This window comes from Salminus brasiliensis, chromosome 7, assembly GCF_030463535.1.
Source record: "Salminus brasiliensis chromosome 7, fSalBra1.hap2, whole genome shotgun sequence".
NCBI lineage: Eukaryota > Metazoa > Chordata > Actinopteri > Characiformes > Bryconidae > Salminus > Salminus brasiliensis.
Window position 1 is genome coordinate 35059258 of NC_132884.1, and position 17212 is coordinate 35076469.

General features: G+C 42.5%; 1 protein-coding gene across 1 annotated transcript; it reads right to left on the reverse strand.

Moving 5' to 3' along the window:
• Positions 1-9224: 9224 nt before the first annotated feature.
• LOC140559606 (SH3 and cysteine-rich domain-containing protein 3-like) lies at positions 9225-16991 on the reverse strand. The gene is made up of 12 exons (XM_072683151.1): positions 16975-16991; positions 16678-16756; positions 14653-14809; positions 14447-14544; positions 13175-13234; positions 12964-13056; positions 12821-12887; positions 12684-12733; positions 12461-12564; positions 10049-10100; positions 9681-9818; positions 9225-9323 (listed from the first exon to the last, which is right to left on the reverse strand). Exons 1-12 carry the CDS (start codon positions 16989-16991, stop codon positions 9225-9227), a joined length of 1014 nt encoding a protein of 337 aa, XP_072539252.1.
• Between the last annotated feature and the right edge of the window lie 221 nt (positions 16992-17212).

Genomic DNA, 17212 nt, shown 5'->3' on the forward strand with positions numbered 1-17212 from the left:
ATCCACAGTGGCTTCTTAATTGCTCTGTACCACTTGCCACTGGCATCAGTGGCCCAGGGGGCACCGCTGTTATGCCTCACGCTGTTTGGAGGCACTCAATGTGCAAGAAGTCCATTCTTGGTACTCCTTTAGTATGGCAGTTCTACAACATTAAACACTGTTAGTAGTTTCCGAGATGCTACAACCCTTCGCCTGGTACCCTAGTATCACACCTTTTTGGACAGCCAAATCGCAACCTTTTTGGTGGTGGGAGCATTTTGGGTGGTGGGCTCGTGCATTTACATGTGCAGCAAACCCCTCACGTGGCCCCTCATCTGTGACGTAAAATCTTTTACACTGACTTCCATAAAGTTTTGTAAAGTTGCAATTTTGGATTTTTTTGCATGGCAGTGCCAATATATAGGATAGAGGGGCTACAAGGTTGATGGATCTCACACAGTGGCCAGAGAATGGAAGGCTGGTGTTTTTAATAAACTGCATGGTGAGTGTCTATTCCAATGCATTTGTATATTAGAGTGACTCATCATATGAAATATACTGTAATATTAAAAGAGGATAAGAGCATCCATCTCCTGTCAAGACTCCTTAATATCCATGATAACCTCAATGATCCTGAACAAGTATAATATGAAATATTAGTATAATATAATACGGAATTAGAAAAAAGGAAACGACTGAATGCTAAAAGTTGAATCCACCCAGACACAACACCTCACAACTGAAAAAATATTTTACTATGCCACCATTTTTGACAGTCTGAGAAGCACACATATACACACACACACCTACTCACACACACTCATTGTAATTCCTGAATTCTATTAGTCCTGGCCCTGCAGTGAGCCTGTGCTTAGCGAATAAATAATGCTAATGATAACAATCGCTCACACTGTCACACAAACTCTCACCGGCACTCCCCAGGGGCACAAAGCCACATTGTGGGCAGGCGTATGTGTGTGTGCGTTCTGCGATGTGTGTGTTGAGTGAGTGTGTGTGTGTGTGATTCCGATGCTCTTAATTGCTCCCAACCCTGCAGCCTTCTCTCCAGGCCTACATCCCTACAGGCCTCCCAAGCATTAAGTGTGTGTATGTGTGTGAGGTTCTTTCTCTCTTTTTACCCTAACATTCGTGCTGTCTCTCTCTCTTACACGCATACACAATCTGACAGAAACAGGCTGTTACTGTGATAGGGTTGGGATGGTATACATGAGTCAGGTACGTAAGTATTTGGACAGGGACACAGTTGTTGGAATTTTTTCCTCTGTACAAATTCACACTGGATTTGAATGGAAGCAGTTTAAAGCTGATCGGTGGGTAGACGTTCGGCTGTAATTCAAGGGGTTTAACAAAAATGAACAGTTAACAGTGTAGGACCTGCAGCCATTTTTACAAGCTTCTATTTTTTCCAGGCTCAAAAGTAATTGGACAGTTGACTGATAAGCAGTTTCATGGTCAGGTGTGGCCTGACAGATTTTATGGGCACTCCTGTTCTGTCATCAGAAAGAGAGAGAGAGCAGAAACTTCAGGAGTGACCAGAAAGCCTGGAAGACCACAGGACACAGCTAAAGCAGATGATAACAGTATTCCTCCTGAACATCTAGTCAGGTAAAAAACACTAGAGGAGGTAGGCGTATCATTGTCAAGTCTGCATTTGAGAGGGCTCAGAGTGGTCCAGCAGGCTAAGGTGCTTCCACCATGAACCCTTGGTAATGCTGTCAGCCATCAGTGGCCCGAGTCAGAGAGAGCATAATTGGCTTCTCTCGCTCAAGACAACCATATTCACCATTTGTGTTGGACACAGATAGAATTTGACCTCCACCTGTAACCTATCACTGAACACACACATACACACTAGTGAGAAGCACACACAGTGACAGTGAGCACACGTGCCCGGAGTGGCAGGCAGCCATTGCTGCAGCTCCCAGAGTGGGTGAATGGCCTTGCTCAAGGGCCCAACAGTGGCAGCTTGCCGAGAACGGGTATCAAACCCAAAACCCTGTCATCAATAGCCTGGTGCTCTAACCGCTGAGCCACCACTGCCCTTACTGCACCACTGCACTGCACCACTACTCCGGGAGGGTAGATGGCACTCTATCTTCCTACAGCAGCATCGTCAGCGCCTATACCACCTGAGACGACTGAGGGACTTCAGACTGCCCTCCAAGGTACTACGATCCTTCTACTCCTGCACCATCGAGAGCATCCTCACGGGGAACATCACAGTCTGGTTTGGGAACAGCACCAAGCAGGACAGGCAAGCGCTACGACGAGTGAGACGTTCAGCAGAGCGAATCACTAGGATGGAGTTTCCTGACCTGCAGTCCATCTACAAGAAGCGGTGTTGGACCAAGGCCAAGAAGATTGTGAAGGACCCCAGTCATCCCAACAATGGAATGTTTTCTCTGTTGCCCTCGGGGAAATGCTTAAGAACCCTGAAGGCTAACACAGAGAGAATGAGGAGGAGCTTCTTTCCACAAGCCATCCGTGCCTTGAATGGGGACAGGGACTAGGACACTAAATTAAAATATCTACATACACAAACTGGACCCTCACTCACTACAATACACAACCATGGCTCACGGAAAACACATTACGGACAATAACGAAAATTTTTTTTTTTTTAACTCACACATACACTCACATACAGATAAATATGTACATATGTATGCATATATATATATATACACACACACACATGCACTATTTCATCTGTGTATATATATTTGTATATTTGTATTTTGTATTTTTTTTGCTTATATTTCTATATTTTCATATTTTTATATTTTATTTTTTAACTTAAATGTAACTTATTCTATTTTTATTATTTTTTTATTTTTTTTTTCTTTTGCACTTTTGCACTTTACTTCATTAAGTTAAGGTTTAGTTAAGTTTAAATGTAGATTTTTATTGTATAGCTTGATGTGGGCAGACTGTCATAAAAGCATTTCACTGCAAGTTATACTGTGTATGACTATGTATGTGACAAATAAAATTTGATTTGATTTGATTTGATTTGATTTTGATTTGACATCACTTCAGTTTGACGCTAGCCAATGCATCAGCTGCGTACCTGGCACTTTCTTCCGAGAACAGTTCGCAGTTCGAAAAGAGGCGGTGGCTGTGTTGGAGGATGCATGTGTCAGTCCTTACCCTATCATTGTCAGAAGCATTACATGTAATATGGAGAGATTTAGGTCAAACAAACAGAGGGTTTACTTCAAGATGCAAGCCACTGATAACACTCAGAACAGAAAGGTCAGATTAGACTGAAAAAAGGCCGTCCAGTTCTGGAACAAGATTCTTTGGACAGATGAAACCAAGATAAGGAATGGAAGGGTTCAAGACCCAAAGTATACGACATCACCGGTCATGGTGGAGGTAGTGTCATGGCACAGGCATGTATGGGTCACTGGTGTTTATGATATGACTGCTGATAGAAGTAGCAGGATAAATTGGGAAGTGAACCAGTAGAGAGAAAGAGAGGCAGATTTTAGAGGCAGATAGTAGGGCTAGAACTGCTGGTGAGGCCATTCAAAGCCATCCAAAAAGAAGCAGTCAGAGCAACCGAGCCCTGACCATCTCTCTCTCTCTCTCTCTCTCTCTCTCTCTCTCTCTCTCTCTCTCTGGTCATCTAATGAAACTCAATTTCATTACCTCTACTGCACGAAAAACACGGAAATGTTGTTAGCCTGCCTGCATTTGCAAAGCCACTCTGAATCTATGAATAATGAAGATTAATAAGCATACAAATCATATTAGATAATTGAATTCAACCACAGTGAAAAATGAGATGGAATAAGAATAGTTATTCTTCAACAATTTCCCAAAGAGCCGTGTCAGAGATTTAATATTATGCCTCATAGATTCGGCCATTACTGGGCCTGGCAAAGCAGATACAGAAAAGAGTGAGCGTGCTGGAGAAAGCGAGAGAGTGAGAGAGAGAAAGAGACATTGGACCTACACAAAGATAATGCAATATATCATCAACAAGAGAAAAAAGAAACATGTAAAAATAACAGATTCGTTCTCTAATGCTGTAATGTAGTTTGGTGGCTTTGAGGGACTGGGGAAGAGCAACATTAATGGAGCGGACGAGAGTGTCTGAAACAATGTGCTAAAATCAATACCGGCTCGATCCTGCACATCGCCGTGAGAAACACTTTTATTCTATTAGCCTAGTTTCTAAACACATTTGCAGCATTTTTCAAGGTCTAAAAGTAGCTCAAAAGCATAGATGGATGGATTTTCTTTGGGCTCTTAATATGATTTGAAGCAGCAGTGGACGGACAGGGCTCTTGGATGCGGTCAGGTGTTTGAGTAAAAGGACACATTACCCATCATGCACCTGGATGTGACATGAGACTTGGGACAGAGAGTGATGAGCACTGGAAATAACTTAGAAATGGATACAGATCTGTCCCATTAACGTACTGTAGACTCATCTAACTCTAGCCATATCCGGTTTGTTTTTAGCCGTAGCTGCAAGCGGTAACCATTAGCCCTAAACCCAGAAGTTTTTTTGTTTGTTTGTTTGCTTAAGCCTTACTTTTGTATTCTTTCTTTTTAACATATTAATATGATTTGAGGGAGCAGTGGACGGACAGGGTTCTTGGATGTAGTCAGGTGTTTGAGTAAAAGGATGTATTACCCATCATGCACCTGCATGTGGACCCTTTCAAAAACACACAGGTGCACACAGGTGACTATTTACAATGCAATCCTCATGAGTAGTCTGTAAAATTCTGTAGTCTGTAAAATAAAAAAGCTCCTCAGGAAAGCTAGTGGCTCATCTTAAACGTAACCATATCTTGTTTTTTTAGCTGCTAGCTGTTTAAAAATGCTCTCCAGGGTCAAGATTCTTGAAAACTTATTTTTATTGTGAACACTGTACTTAGGTCTGTTTTGGCCTTTATGCTTGCTTCCTGAGAATTTAATAAGAACTTTGTAAAGCATTGGTGCCCCCTGCTTGACATGCTCCTGTGAGCAGTTCAGAGGCGTTTTTGTGTTCTTATGTCAGCCAGGTCTCAAAAGTAATTTTGATATATGTGACTAAAAGATAATTTAAGGATTTGTACAATGTGTAAAAATTATAGTTTGACCGTCGTGCATATACACAAATTACTGATGTTACTCAGACATACAAAAACTAAATAGTTTGAACAGAGAATGTTACAAGTAACCAGTGAAATTGCATTACCTGAATCTACACCTCAACCTAAACCTACACTTAATACACTACACCTAAACCTAAATCTAACCTCCACCTAACCTAAACTAAACCTTTAAGTGGGGTGCACTTTAGTACGAATGTACACATTTCATCAGATCTTGTTGCCTGTGTAGCCAGAGAGAAAGAAACACTGCTAGAGATGGAGAGGAAAACCTACATTTTGAAAAGTAAAATAAACGAATCAAATCCAATAAAGCACAATAATTATTAATTTGATCATATTAATAATTAATGTAATGAAATTTAATTGTGGCACTTTGGATAACTTTTATTGGTCTATATGTTTATATAAAGTAAGAGCAACTTCTGTTTTTAAAGGGTTCTAATAGTGTTATGACATTTTGACATGAGACAAAAATAACAGATTAACTGGTTATCGATAGCCTGTGATAATCCAGTCACATTCGGGCATTCGTAATTTCGTACTTTCTTTAAGTAATTAAACTTTTGAATTGTAGTAAAATCTGATTTTAAAAATCTTGATCCTCTAAATCATTTCCTACTGAATTGTGTTCACAGAATTTATTTTTTTTTCCAGTGGGAACGCACCCGAGAGCATTCTTCAGGACCCTCGGCACAAGGGCAGCTTGTTGCTCAGCTGTGACTCAAACCTGAACCTCAGCAGTAGGCCTCTGTGTTTCTTGGAAGCTTTGACTGGCCGCAGCTCTGTAAGGCCCTGGATGTTTCACTAAAATTAACATGTGTAACTCTGTGGCTCGAGGGAAGGAAAACTTGATTGCACTAATTGGAGGCTCTCAGGTCTGGAGAGAAACATTAGTTAAAGGTACAATCTGTGATTTATAAAGCTGTTTCCATTTATATCTCTTTCCCAAACATGCCCACTAATTACCGAGCATCTTTTTAGATGCCTTGTCTACTGACTGCAATTATCTCACCCTATGGTGAGTGGGAACATGACGTGTTGATCTCTTTGTTTACAAACAATAAACAACTGTTGTTTTTTTGCCCCTAGAGACCACATATTCTAGGTTAGCAGCATGTCGTCTCCTGTGCCGTTCTTGGTCTGTGTGAGTAAATCTGGAGGACTGGTACTTGACATAAGTGATGAGCTGATTTTGTAGCCCAAGAACAACCCTACATGTGGACTAATACTGGTATCCTAAGGGACTTCATAAAACATGCATAAGCACTGAATAGTGTGAATAGTGTGCACTGCAGTAAGCTGTGGAGCAGTGTGTCCACGGAATGATGGCGCTCCATCTGGAATGATGGTGCTCCATCCATTATTTTTGGGATGGGTTGGGGAGTTGGGGATGATTATCTCACATCCTGACCTCAGTATTGTCACAGCAGCACTACCAAATTGTAGTAGAAAGCCTTCCCAGTGCTCTCCCTCCCTAATAGTCTATTCGTAAGTTTAATGTATGGTCCTTTCATAGATTGCATAGATCAAAATACCACAAATGCCAGTACATTGTACTACATTTATAAACAATAAATCTGACTTTTTTATTTCTACTTTTACCTCATGAAGACTAGCATGTCTCCTCTGACACATGTGAAACCACCCTTTCCCCCTTTCTCATCAGCTCCTAAACAAGAGACACCTGGTGTTCCTACATTACACTGGGAGTGATGTGGGGAGGATGTGCCATTAACCCACCACTAAAAGCAAGGCCGATTGTGCTGTCTCGGATACCGGCTGTTGATGGCAGGTCCACTTAGTCCACTGGTCCACAGCCCCAATTCTACTCTTTAAAGTATAGAAATAGAATAGAAATAGAAATATAGGCAAAGGAATTGCCTCTGACATCAGAATGTAGACCAAGACTAGGTTTAATCCAGGAATCCAGCTCACAGTTTACACTTACATCTTCGGTCACTATCAGTCACCAGTTGTCCAGAGATACTTAAATGTCCATTTATTACAAGTCTCATTTCAGAGTCAGAGAGTTTGAGAGAAATCCTTATGAAAGAAATCAGACACAGTGAGAGTGAGTCACACACACACACACACACACACACACACACACACACACACATACCGTCCCGTTCACGTAAAACTCCCATTAATGGCCTTTCACAAGAGCCGAGCAAATAGATTATAGATTTGGTCTCGGAATGGAATAATGGCGGGAGACGTTGTTGTTGGAGGCCAAACAAAAGAGAAAGATAAAGTATTGATGCAGAGAGAGAGAGAGAGAGAGAGAGAGAGAGTACAGAATGAAGAGCAGACTGAGAATGAGGAGCTGTGTGCTGGTGGAAAAAGTGGCAAGAGAGCGACATCCGGTGGTAAAATCTATACACTGAAAGTACATGAAAATATCATTAAAAAAACCCACAAAACTGAAAATTAGGAATCTCTCTGAATTCAATCCGTCTGAAATACCAGACAGGCTCTAACAGAACATTTCACGAGCAGCGCTGGGACGTTTTCGTGATTTCTCTCTCTCTCCCTCTCTCTTTAACTCTGCCCTCTGCCTTCTGTCTTTCTTGGCAGGCCGAGGTCAAAGGTCAAGTATGACACAGCAGCTCTGATGTCACCCTGCCCTGTCCTCGCCATCCCTGCCCGAACGGCGCCAAGCCAGCCATCAACAGGAAGCGACCCGTATCTGACAGGGCTCCTGTCGGCCAATCAGACGACTGCTGAAGCTTAACGGTTACCTGTGCAAGCCTTACACTCACCGCTGACAGCTAGAGGAGCTGTGTCTATGATGTGTGTTTGTGTCTGTGTGTGTGTCTGTGTGTGTGTGTATGTGTGTTTGTGTCTGGATTTTGCATATAATTATGAGTAGAATGGCACACGCACACTTCACATTGGTTGAAGCCTGACACAAATAACGGAGGGGGGTGAGAGTAACAGGGAGTGAGAGAGAATGGTTGGACAGGTACAATAATAACTACCTTCAAACTGGTTAGAAGAAGCAGTGTATTGCCCCCCTTTATTGCCTTCAAAAACATGTTACCCTCGTCCCAGATAAAGCAATTACACTGCTCAGATACACACACTGATCATACACTGATGTTTAGCAGCTGCTTGGATGTGTTTATACGGTTCGATCACTTTTATTTCAGATCAGAAACACAAAAAATGACTGGATACTCCAACAAGACCATTCAAGACGCCACACCCCTCATCAAGTGATGGAGGGGTTTGAAGTGTGAGGAAGCTCAGGAGATATCACAGCAACACAAGTATCAGGTTGAAGTTTTATTGAGAACATGTTATAAAATGTGTCGAGAAGAAAACTGAGAGCGGTGTGTGATCAGCAGTGGAGATGTGAGGGAAGCCAGGCATTAAAATAGCTTTAAAACAACATGGAAATGTGAAAACGCTGAGTGAGGCGGTCATCCAAAACAGAACTGGACCTATACAATGCTGACACACACTCTTATTGGTCTATTGGTTTTATTTGATTTTTGGTGTGTAGCCGTGATCATTACTACATATTACTATATATCTATATATAGTATATTTGTTGTTTCTTATGAAACTAAAGGAATTAAAAATAGTTTATCCTGCTTTTGTTGGATATACCTGTCTCTACTGTCCAGGGAAGAAAGCTTTACACTAGATCTTGAAGCATTGCCATGAGGATTTGATTGCATTCAGCAACAAGAGTGTTAGTGAGGTCAGGATGTTGGAAGATCACCACCCCACCTCATTCCAAACTCCACAGCTTATCCCAGAAGTATTAGCTGGAGCACCAACCATTATTTCAGGGGTGCTTTATACCCCTCTAGCCAACACCTGCCATTTGGCATGGTGCCAATAGGTTCATGTTTATCTGCTCCAAAGAGTCCTATTCTATTGGCAATACTTCTCTACAGGGGCAATACTTCTCTACAGGGGTGTGTGTGCATTTGCACATCTGTATCAGCAATGGGTGCAACTTGAAGTAGAAGAATGCAATCATTAGAAGGGGTGTCCATAAACATTTGGACATATAGATTGTGTGTGAATATATTTATATATCATTATGTGCTAATGTTTAAAATTAGCGTGCACACACAGACACACACACACACACACTCAGATCTCCTGGAGGATATCTGCAGGGAAAAAGCCAAGCTTGCGTCCAGTGCTGACCTTCAGATAGCCATTTACCTCGTCTCCTTTCTTCACCACGATCTGCACAAATACGCAATTTTTAATTAATAAATGAATAAATAAATAAGAAGGTCAAAAATTAAGGGAGGCTGTGACGCCCCCAGAATTTTAACCACATGTAAGCGCATACAGCCAAACACTAAGTATCTCCCTGTCCATATCAGAACGGCTGGGCTGAATGTGACCTATGCAAATGCGTTCCTTCAATTATACAAAGGCCTCGGCCAGAGTCACCAACTCAGGTATAACTGATCATTCTATCAACACTGAAATTCATGGCGAAACTCAGCAGCGTAGACGTGCACTCTTTACATTTGTGGAACGTGTGTGCTCGGCGTGCTTGTGGGCCTGTCTGTGTGTATGTAAGCGGGTTCCAACCTGGTCTTTCTTCAAAGTGATCTGGCCCATCTCTCGGTTCCCCACAAAGGAGCGAGTTACCTTGTACACTCTCTCTCCTGAGCGTACACGGATGATGTAGTTGGCTGGCAAGAAGCCAGATCTCTCGCCAATCTTACCCTGAAACACATCATCATGCAGGGTGTACTCCTTTTCCTTACACCAGCTGCATTTACACAGCGCAATACTTGGTGGCATCAGGCACAGTGATAAATGCATTTGGTTGGCAGTGTTAACACTGATCTATTCCCAAATGGGACTCAGCCCTTAATTTGCCTTGAGTGGACTCCAGAGCAGGTCAGTGCACAGCTCACGTACACTAATAGTGTTTAATGCTGGTAAATACTTACTCTCCACCACTCCTCATTGGAATCATCTATCACTGTAATGCGGTCCCCCGGACTGCAATGGACACACACATACATGTGCACACACACACATACACACACAAACACAGAGTTAAAGACACAAAGGCAGGGATAGACAGACATACAGACACATATTAGGGTTGTACAAGTGCATCAGAATCATGATGGTACTCCACTGACTGTAACAAGGAAAATGGCGTCTCTGTCATTGCCACTCTCAGCTTGTGAAATGCATGTGTACCATTAGGGGGAGCGCAAAGTGCAATTTGTATTTACAGCAAAAAAAAGTGCATTAACTTCTCACCTGTAGGGGGAACCCAGGAGTAAAATCCCTGCATAGTAACAGATACGTCTTACATGAGAAGACCAGTCACTGACTATAATATGAATAGGTGGTCTCGCAACACTCAACACGAAGAGCCAATCTTCAACAAAAGAGCAAATCAGCTTGCTGGTTACGCTGCAAGCAGAGAATGGTTGCCAATATTGTGGCACTAGTGGGGAAAACACCACCTTGATGTGCTGAAGTGCTGTAGCCAGTACGAGCTGACTATTTTGGGCATTATTGAGCCGAACACTGCAAACCACTCGATTTTGGCCTCTCCCCATTCATAGGGATATGAGCCTGGTGGGATTGGAAATAACCGCCTGCCAGCGTTGCAAAGATGGCTTAGTGCATATGGGGTCTCAGCTATATTAATCCTGATCCTTTGTTTTTACAGGCCTATTGATGGCTACATTTTTGTGCACAATACTTCATTCACAGGGTTTTTCACATACTTTACCATCATGCTTCACCATTTCTGGTATAAAACCTGCGTTAAGCTTGGTGTATACTGGACATGCAAAATTTTGTGTCTGTCATGCAAACTATTGTATCCCCATTATTACTGTTATAACTGTTTTTCACTTTTTAGATGTGTCCCAATTCAGGTATACAGTATGTGGTGTACAAAATCGCAGGCTACGGAAGCTGAAGAGAAATTATAATAGCACCGTCTATAATAGCACCGTAATAGCACCTGTTCCGGCCCTTAACGTTAACTTTGCATCACAAACAAGCGATGCACCTGTCATCTAGCAACCTTGATGGCTCACTGGCATGCAATGAATCTCAATCTAGACACACACACACACCTACACACACACACACACTGATTACTCTGATCCTTCCAGTTCATTCACCATATCCACACTGAGCTCCACCAGCTCAGGGACTGTCTGCACCCTGCACTTGAACTGAACTGCTCTCAGGACATAAGCTGTGTACTGTTCTCTCTACCTGACCTCTAGCTGCTATACTGTACACTCTGTTTACGGATGAGATGCTGTTTACAACACCACACTGGTCTACCTCAGCATTCACTCCTGAACTCCCTGTTTAACTCTTCATTTATATGCACAGCACATCCATCACTGCTCTACATATTTATCCCATACTTATTTTGGTGTAGTGACTTTTTGGACCAGTTTGGACTATAATCACCCAGTCTTCATGCACACATTTGCACATGCACATTTTTATATTTGTATATTTTTGTATTCATTGTAATTATTGTCTTTGTACGTACAGTCTATGCACCCTGTCTCAAGTTTTCGTATGTCCTGCCTATTCTGCACCGGAGACTTAGCCTAACAGTGTTTTGTTGTACTTTACAAGCCTGTATTTGAGAAGTGTAGTCCACACCTGCTTGGCTAAGACAAGGAAGGAGAACTCAAGAAATGTGGACGTGAATTCTGGAGGGCTTCGAGCTGATGGGACCCAAGGCCAGACCCCCTGCACCCTTGCCAGGCAGAAGTGAGCATAAATGGACAATCAGGAGAAGCATGGGCGGTAGTGGGGTGCGAACTTTTGCCACGAGAAGGAGAGGGGAGAGGAGCGGTTTTATAGAGCGTAGTAATGTAGAGGAGTTTGGGCGTGGGCCCAATGGATCCAACCATTGGTTCCTTTGTTGCTGTAGAAACGAAGGATGTTTCTCATAATGTGAATCTGGCAGTGTCAATTTGAATGAAACCAATAGCAATTTTAAAAAAATTAAAACATTTTTAATTCCATTAAAAGTTTAGAATGTTTTTTTTTCCTTCTTCTGTAAATTTACCATTTTGGAGAGTTTTTTGCATGGCAGTGAAATTGCAGCACATTCACCTCATTATTGACTGTTTTTTTTTTTTAGAGTGGCTTTAAGAAATAGAATATTAGACAGCTTAGAATATTCAGACATCTGTCTGAATCAATTCCTAGGAGTCATAATTAAAGCACTGTGAAGTCCACCTGGATCACATACACTATATAATAGCATGACAGAGACATATAGATGTATATATAATGTAAAATGTGCACTCTGACACATATTAAATTCATAATAAGCACAAAGACCCAGTAGCTCCACTCACTGCAGGTCCAGGTCGTCTTTCTCAATGGCTTTAAAACGGTACAGGGCCAAGTAGTAGTGTGACTGAGAGAAGACCCCCAGTTTCCCCGGCAGAGGCTTCTTCATCTGCATGAGACCACAATACAGAGACTGAGTCTGAACGTCTGAAATCCTGTCTGCTTTACATTTAGGATCATAAATACATCCATATATTAAATACACGCTCTGGTCAAAGACAGCTGTACCTTGTCTTCTGCTGCTGCTTTGTCTCCTTTCTTTTCCATCTCTTGGTTCGCTGGACAGAGTTGAGGGTGTTATCATCTTTCACTTGGTAACACAGGTTATCTTGTTATCAGATTTTATCAGATTAGTCATTTCTCACCTTCTTCTCCTGCTCCTTCCTCAGCTTTAGGCTGCGATTCCTCTTCTTCCATCATCATCATCATCATCTAGATGAGTAGATATGATTAACTGGCTCAAAAATACAAGCAGATTTCAATCTTTTTTCACATTTTGAAATCTTACATGTTTCTTGTCCTCAGATCCTTTTTTTCTTTCCTTGTTTGCCATGATGACCCCAATACGCAGCGTCTCGAACACAGGGTCAGTGCGGTTAGACTGGGCTAAAGAAAGAATATTGTGTGTTATCATCCAGAGGAAAATCGGAGGGGTTAGATGACTCACTGACTTTAGATGTGGCAATTTCCAACTTACAGAAGGGAAGCAACTCTTTTACAGTGGCATTCTGCTGACTGCTGTAGAGAGGAGAACTGTAGGCCCGTCTAAAACCTGGAGGCTGAGACAGGGAGAGAATTACACCCAAGTATTTTGTTGCTGTCAGACAGAAAAACAACAACTCATACAGCTCTGAAAAAAATTAAAAGACCAATTCATTTTTTCTTAAATTTGAATCTCCACGAGTATGACAGCTATTTTATTCCATCAAAGAAAGCTACCTGAGTTACCTGAATTTGCAGACTATGAATGGCATAAGGTCTCCCAACAGCAATGTGAAAGACTAGTGAACAGCCGGCCAAGACATGAGAGCTGTCATTGGCAGTCAGGGTTATTTCACCATAGAGATTTCTGAATGCTCTCAAAGTTCAAATATTAGTCCTGTGTTGTTTAAATTTGAATAATAACTTCTTTGTTTTTAATTATTATAATAATTTATTTTATTATTTGAGCAGTTGTCATTTCTGCAAATAAATAAATGCTTTAAATAGCAAAATTTTATTTGGAATTTGGGGGAAATGTTGCCCATGGTTTATGAAATAAACTGCAAATGTTAATTTACCTAAACACATTGCCTATAAATAGTAAAACCAGAGAAACTGATGCAGGGGGGTCTCTTCAAACCAGGAATGAAACAAGCGATTATCTGCTCAAGTTAAAGGCAGTTGGACTCAACAGTGAATTATCCAAACTCCTGAAAAGAACCAATAGTCCATGGACATCTATGTGTAGCCAGTAGCCTCATATCTAAGGATATCTGCATATCTGAGGAGTGTTTTACACTGTTTTCAGGCAAATGTACTGGCTTTCACTTTTAATCGAACTTAGCATGTCGCTAAATTAGCAACTACGGTAGGCTTGGTTTTTTCAGAGAGTGACTTCACCAAGCCCTGAGCACCCACACGTTGCGGTGCCTGGATTTCCGCTATTCATTCATTTCTCTTCTCTTTAGCTTTCAGCAGTCTGTAAATCTGTTTGTACAGTCAGTCGCACACGAGCTCTTTCCCGTTTTAACGACATTCACACTGAATGCTAACGCTGCCACTCGGTCAGTCTGTTTGCCACTCAGTGGGCGTGGCTACAGCGACTCCCGCCATCTGTGAGGTCACGTGCATACCTTCTAGTCCAAAGTCATTTTGGAGCATTTCTATTGGTCAATCCATCATGAAATTTGACACAATGTAAAGAACTATCAGTTTCATCATTATGGGAGTGATGATATACACACATAGCAATGCACCGTTCCACAGTTTCAGCTACTTTAACTACTCACGATTTTTCCGAAGCACCTCTGGAACTCCACGTAGTTCTGGCACTGATGATGAATACTCGTCTTGCAGTTTTTACACCTCAGTGCAAATTTATTATTGACTGCAAAAAGACAACAGCAAGCAACATGAGCAGACATAACTGTTAGAGCTGCTTACATGAAGCCAAGGAGCATCACATTGCTGGTCCCTGTCAAACCGGCGCACTTACGAACGATCATGCGGGCACAGACGTCACAGAATTTCGGCTTCTTGCAGTAGTGGTCCCTAAACTTGTGCGGCTTATCATTGACTGGCTTGACCGGCTCAGGAGGAGGGGGCTCCTCTTTCTCTTCCACCTCTACTTCTTCATCGTAGATGAAATAGACCTGAGAGATGGGAGAAGGGTAATGGAAACACATATAGAGGAGTAAAGACACAACCCGATCAAAATGTTACCTTCGGAGGTACAGTGCAAAGCTGAACCCGTCCATACGGCATTAACAGACATTAACAAAAAAAGCTCCCTAGGTATCCGAAGGGGAAAGAAGAAAGCATTCACAGACTAGGCCAGGGGTTGCCAATCTTGCTCAATACAAAACTCACTGTCTGCATAATTTGGTGCTTCAGACAAATCAGCTAATTAACAAACCCTTTGTGAGCTGAAATGGATGTGTTAGTGTAAACACTAAAGCCTGCCTGGTGGAGTTACTTTAAAACGGTTAGATTAGGTCTAAATGCTCCACAATCAGACTTCTGGGGTTTTCAGTGGTGGAATCAAGCATTAGCTAGTAGATTAAGGGTGCATTTACACATATGGTTGGTTTGCTCTGGTTCAAATCAGTCGGATTTGTGAACTTGGGAATGTTTCCCCTTAGGTTTACAATCAAAAAGCACCACAACGAACCATGTGAAATTGTTCTCTCCGCTGATTGGTCAGACCGGTCTGGTCTGAGGCGGGAGCAAAGAGAATGAATGGCATTTGTTCACAGCTGTAGTAATTCTCTGGGTGATATATTAGAGTAAACTACCGTTTAGCTCAATCTTACAGAGAACATCTGATAGTTGGGTCAGATTGAGGTCAGATCACATTATCCCCACAAACAAACCGCTGCTCCTCAGAGGAATGTGATTATTTTATTCACACCTGCCCAAACGAACCCAAAACAGAGTCCGGTTAAGTCGGACTCAACAGTGCAGGTGTGAGAACACCCTAACATTAGACTGTGTATTCAGTAGAGCAAATTCACTGTACTAACTCTTCTTCAACAGTTGCACTGGTATAATCAGACACTTCAGCGTCACTGCTAGACTGAGAACAGTCCACCCACCAGAAATATCCAGCCAACAGCGCCCTGTGGGCAGCGTCCTGTGACCACTGATGGAGGACTAGAGAATGACATAGTAAGTGCACACAGTGTTTAAAAACTCCAGCAGCATTACTGTGTCTACTCCACTCGAACGAGCGCAACACACACTAACATGCCCCCACCCCATCCCCAGTGCAGAGAATGACCCAGCACCAAATAATAGCTGCCCTGTGGTGGTCAGTCCTGTGGGGTCCTGAGCATTGAAGAACAGGGTGAAAGGAGGCCAAGCATGCAGAAAAACAGGTGGATACAGTCTGTAATTATAGAACTACACAGTGCTTCTGTATGGGAAGTGGAGAAAGAGTTCCGGTGAGAAGAGTTCGGATTCTAAATTTGTCCCATCTCTGTGGAGAACTGGATCTACAGCTCTCTGCAGGAATGCTGTTGCGTTGCCATGACTAAAGCTCAACCTGTTCTCCAGAATCCCCCAGGAATCCAGGACTTCAGAGGGCCCTGCTGCTCCGATATGGGTTTGCCTCCCACATATTCCAGCTAGCGTTGCCTGACGGTATATCTCTCTCTCTCTCTCTCTCTCTCTCTCTCTCTGCCTGCTTACCCCAGACCTATCATCTACACACACACGGGAATATGGAAAAAAAAACTCTGAACAGGAGCCATGAACACTCTCAGCAGAGTTTACAGGAAAGGGGCTTGGCATCAGTCCTAAATATACATCAAAGCGAGGACAGACACAAACAGCTGCCATGTCACTATGGCTTTAAAAACAGAAGGATAAATTGGAATAGTCTTGCTTTAAGAATGGAAGGTCTCGACTATTTTTGTAGGCCCATTTTGGAGATCATAGGGGACTGGCCTGTGGCCTGGGGATGCCCGAGGAGCATCATCATGGTGGGCACTGAAGAGTGTGTGTTAGTGACTGAACCCACCGTATTGTTGTCCTCCTTCACCACATTGTCTGGATCAGGAGGGTTATCATGGATGTCCACAGAATCCTTGTCATCCAGTCTATAAAGGAAGTAGAAAGTCGAGCTGGAGTGACATGTAGAACTGGAGAGTGTGACCTGAGATCTGGCTTTGGCAGGAACCAAACCCAGAGTCAACACACCTGTTCTGCCACAGCCAAAGAATGCAGGCCAAGAAGCAATTTGGTTGAAATGGGAGAGAATGAAATTACAGGGAAGGGAAGAGAAGGGAAGATCAGTTATTTGATAGGTGACACTTACTGGTCATACTGTGACATTGCTGACTGTGGATCACCTGTAGAACTTGTCTGTGACCAACGGGGGGTGCTGTAGGCATAGAAAACCTCAATATAAGGCATTTGTTTAGTAAGGTACATGTGCAGGCCTAAGTATGTAACCGTACTCTACTCAGAATACTCAAGAGCTGGTGTCAAGAGCATTTCAACTGGGAGAGACAGTGTTCAGTGTGATGCTCGCTCAAGCCTTTAAGACAGGGTTG

Bases quoted from the DNA above. Each gene is read 5' to 3' on its own strand.
- LOC140559606 (XM_072683151.1), bottom strand. The intron at 12,888-12,963 runs GTAAGATTTCAA...CTACTCATCTAG, and splicing joins GATCTGAGGACAAGAAACAT to ATGATGATGATGATGATGGA. The intron at 9,324-9,680 runs GTTGGAACCCGC...GTATTTGTGCAG, and splicing joins TCACTTTGAAGAAAGACCAG to ATCGTGGTGAAGAAAGGAGA.